The 4,480-nt window shown below is 46.2% G+C and overlaps 1 protein-coding gene across 3 annotated transcripts in view; it reads left to right on the forward strand.

Moving 5' to 3' along the window:
• Positions 1-4,237, forward strand: part of KHDRBS3 (KH RNA binding domain containing, signal transduction associated 3) — a 180,677-nt gene extending 176,440 nt beyond the window's left edge. For all 3 annotated transcript variants that reach the window (XM_077749986.1, XM_077749987.1, XM_077749988.1), the window contains exons 8-9: positions 1,524-1,582; positions 3,621-4,237. In XM_077749986.1, the coding sequence (XP_077606112.1) occupies positions 1,524-1,582; positions 3,621-3,712 (151 nt within the window). In that variant the 3' untranslated portion in view covers positions 3,713-4,237. The remainder of the gene's footprint in view (positions 1-1,523; positions 1,583-3,620) is intronic.
• Positions 4,238-4,480: the final 243 nt, after the last annotated feature.

Consider the following 4,480-nt stretch of genomic DNA (forward strand, 5'->3'; position numbering starts at 1 on the left):
GGTGGGGCTGTGCTGGGGGCCAGGAGAGGGGTGGGAAGCAAGGACAGGGGGCCCTCTCTGGAGAGGCCCCCTGACTCTAGGAAATCGGGAAGTTTCCCTAAGGAAGTAACATTGCAGCTAAAGACTGAGTAGCAGGTAGCTTGGAAGGAGAGGAGGAAGCAGGAGGCAGAAGACCCATGGCCACATGCTTGAGGCAGAAAGGAACCACCCCCCTTGCTTACTGCTTCCTCCTAGGACCACCGTGCTGTGCTGCAGCTGTTGGAGTTGAGGAGTCTCTGGTAGTGCTCGCCTGAAAGTGAAGCTTGGGGGACAGAGCCGGGTGTGGGTTTGACCAAGGAGTGTGTCACCCATCTGTTCCCTGAGATTTTAGGCCGGCGTCCTGGCTTTCAGACCTGCAGCAACCTTAGCTATAAAATGGGTAGTACGACAGCCCTGCTTACCGCAGGGGCTGCCGTGAGGGCTGCGCGGGATCTCGGCAGCTGGCACTCGGCGACACTCACCGCGTGGACTTTATTATGCATTGTGCTACTTCTTAAGGTGTTAAGCAGCTGAGCTGATCATTTTCCATTTTGATTAGAACTTCTTACTTGATTGCATGGGGTTGGAATAATGAGAATGTTTATTTCCATGACAATCCAGAATAACAAATTCAGGATGATTGTTTCCCTACAAAATTAAGTAGAGTGGGGAAGCGGAGAGCCTGAGAGGGTGAGTGGAAGCTCCCCCTTGTCTACTCAAAATAGCATCATAAACTAATTATAGCTGCCGGGGGTTAGTCATCTAGACTTTCCATAGGCTTGTTCCTGTAACACATTTTGCCTGCTTGAAATGTGTTGTGTGTATGGAGCCTGTTTCACATGGTCCGCAGAGCGGCCCTGGTAGCGGCTCCCTCCGGCCCCGGCTTTCTCACGGGTGCCGTACAGGGGAGCATAGACGTGCCTGTGCTGTGGAAAGGTGCTCAGCCTCCATCCTCACAGACACTGAGGTGCCGTCACTGGATGGCAGGGAGCGCTCCTGCCCTCCTGTCACGACACCGCCACCATGCTGCCCTCCTGATCGGTAGCCACTCCCTGACCGTGACGCCATAGTCCTGGGGAGGCGAAATCTGGAGTCTCAGTACCGGTGAAGCCCATAGATCACAGCGCACCGGGCTGTGTGGCAGGTCAGGGACAAAGAGGAAGGAAAGTCCTTGCCGCCTGGTGGACGGAGCCGTGGTCTTCCCTCCCATCCACTCGCGGGGCGCCTGGCACGGGGCCAGTGCCGTCGTCCACGACCCAGTGTGGTCTCTGCAGACCCTTCCTCCAGGGCCGTCCTGGCACCCGGCGCGCGCAGCAACGTCCGCTATGTGCTCGTTGGCCACTTGCTGCGCCACGAGTGTCAGGCACATTTATTAGGTATTAAAGTTGGAAGTCGATGACTGAGAATACTTCATCGATGTGATTTAAACTCACAGCCGAGTCGTTTTCTCCTGCGTTTTCATCTCTATTCATGTTTTTGTCTTTTGCGTGTCTTGTTCACTGCAGTGGTGCTGATTACTATGATTATGGACATGGACTCAGTGAAGAGACGTACGATTCCTACGGTGAGTGAACCAGATGCGGGGCGGGGGGAGTGGTCCCAGAAACACCTTCGAGATCTTAACTGAGGAGAAACTCATAAAGATATTTTGACTGAAACGGCAGCCTCCTCTCCGTTCCTCTGTGCCTATCTAGCTATTTTCAGAAGCTCCTTTAAGATTTAAATTTAATATTTAAAGAGGACTAAAAACTCCTAGAAAATTGCATAGATTCACATTCTCAACTTAGATTTTCTGTTTGGGTTGATTGCCATGTGCTGATTTTCTCATTTATAGAATCGTTTGCCAAACTGCAGACACTTGAAAGCGTGGCGCTTTTTGAAGTGCCTTGCTTCTTGACAGTAAAGGAAAATGAAGCCGTTGAGTCTGCAGCTCTAAGACGATCCGCGCACCCCATCTTCATATTTTAATTCATCTCAAGTTCCAAGTTCTCTTAAAAACACCACTGTGGGAGGCCCTCCCCAAAGGTTACCAAAGCCCTGAGCCAGGGACGGGACATCAAGCTCTCTCCGGCTTGCCGGGAGATAGCTGAACGCCACTCAGCGCAGGGGGAGCTGGCAGAGATGCAGGGGAATCCGTGTCCCAAGTCTCAGTGTGCAGAAGGAGGACAGGTTTAATTAAAAGAATTGGCGGCGGCAACATAATGATGGTAAGAAGCTCCTTTGCCGGAGGGCAAGGACATCAGAGAACAGGAAGCTTCAATCAGTTGCAAAGCTCTGATAAATGCCTGCTACCCAGTGCAAGTGAATCGGGATTCTGGTTAATGGATGTTCTGACATTTCTCTGAACATAACTGAAAAACCATTTTCCGGTGTTCCTTTTGAAGTGCATTTTGTTATATCACCTGTGCCAAGCCATGATGACCTCACCTTGGATATTTTCTTTGTCATTTGTTACAAACACTTAAGAGAAATACCTTGGTTTGCTGAATGCTGTCTCCTTAAATTGATGCAAGTTAGCTTGAGGGAGTGACGTTGATTGCGTGTTTGTATCAAAAGAAGAGGTCATTTTAAGTATTTTTCCTTCACAGCCTTTTTAAATTGGTCTCAGTGGACACATGGCTTTTCAATTGCTGTATGTTGCAGCAGAGATGTTAACCGTTTGCTGGCAGAGCCTTCTAGATGACTCCTTGAACGCGCTGGGGTTGCATAGGTGTTTAATTTCAGGAGGTTTAGGCGATGGAATGCCTCTTGTTCAGACCCGTGTGTGGTATGGAGCTCATAGTATGAGTGAAAATAAACATTCTGGTTTGTTTCATATCCAGGAAGAATAATTGAGGCGCGCACAAGCACCCAACACGACTTCCTCCACCCTGTCCGTGTCTGCGATTCTCTTTCCTCACCTTTACCCCCGTGTGTCCCCCTTTCCCCGTGTTGCTCTTTGTGTTTGTCTCCTTCCTCCTGCACACATTTTTATGTGTTTTCTTTGTTTTTGCCGTTAAAGGAAATCTAAGTGGGGGCACCTGGGTAGCTCAGTGGGTTAAGCATCCAACTACACTCAGGTCATGATCTCACAGTTCGTGAGTTCGAGCCCCGCGTCGGGCTCTGTGCTGACAGCTCGGAGCCTGAAGCCTGCTTCAGATTCTGTGTCTCCCTCTCTCTCTACCCCTCCTCTGCTCACACTCTGTCTCTCTGTCTCAAAAATAAACATAAAAAAATCCAAGTGATCCTTTTCCCATTTTCTTTCTTGTTCAGAAGTATCTTGACATTTAGCAAAAGGCAATTCCATTCACTGCTTGAGCTCATGAGCTTTGGTCAAATGAGTGGCCAAAAGGAAAGTTCTTGCAAAGTCAGTTGCCATTTAAGATACAAAAATCATCTTTCTTCCCGTGCTGTTTTGTTAATGGGACAACCGTGTTCCCTGTGTTTGTGATTTTGTTGTTTTAAGCAAATATTTAGTATTTTTAAGCTGAATACTTAGCACATCAGGGATGGATCTCTTCAATGTGACACCTGCCGTTGGTTCAGGGTCAGGTTAGATTCTGAAAAATGAAGCCAGCGGGCTCCATGGTGGTGATCTAACTGATTCATCTTCCTGATTTTAGGGCAAGAGGACTGGACTAACTCGAGACACAAGGCACCTTCGGCGAGGACAGCGAAGGGCGTCTACAGGGACCAGCCATATGGCAGATACTGATTGTACTGTCTGATGTTGTGAAATAGCCAATCTCCACCAGTCCTGTATACTGTTCAAAGTAATTTTTTTCTATGAACAATCCCTTTTTAAATAAAATGCTTAAAATCTGAATGGATGGAACATTAAAACGACTTTGTTGAAACATCAACCTGGGCAGAAAAAAAAAAACAAACATGTAAAATTTTGTTATTTCCAGTCTGTATCTGAAAAAATAGGTCATCAAAAGGAAAAAAAAAAATAACTTTGATTAACTAGTGTTAAACAAAAAAATAGGTTTACTAAATATGTTAATCCATCCTTTTAACATAAGCCTCACCTTTCCTTTTAAAGGTTTCCATAGAAATTTAGTTATTTTATCTGTCAGCCATATGCTAGTTTTTTTTTCTCTTGCCAACGTGCGTAAAAAGGGAAGCCAACTATAAGTGCAAATAATGTGGTATTCTTTTGTAACTCAAGTCTTGAAATGTTCTGTAGTGTTAAGCAAAGCCTCCTCTTGCTTGATACTAAATAAACTTTTGAAAGAAATTTCGTGTGTGTGAGCTAACAGTTTCATGTTTCGCTTATTTAAAAAGGCCTTCATAAATAGTCGTAAACAGGGAAAGAGTTTAACAGCGCTTGTCCTAAAAGGATCACACTAAAGATTGTACAAGTTACTTTAAATTAAAATGGTATAAAATTAAATGTACCATTCTCTACTCACTGTAGACTTAAATGCTGTTTAAAGCGTCCACATGGTATCAGGCCGCGTGAGGGGCACGTTAAAACCTA

This window comes from Crocuta crocuta, unplaced genomic scaffold (genome assembly GCF_008692635.1).
Source record: "Crocuta crocuta isolate KB4526 unplaced genomic scaffold, BGI_CrCroc_1.0 scaffold119, whole genome shotgun sequence".
Lineage (NCBI taxonomy): Eukaryota > Metazoa > Chordata > Mammalia > Carnivora > Hyaenidae > Crocuta > Crocuta crocuta.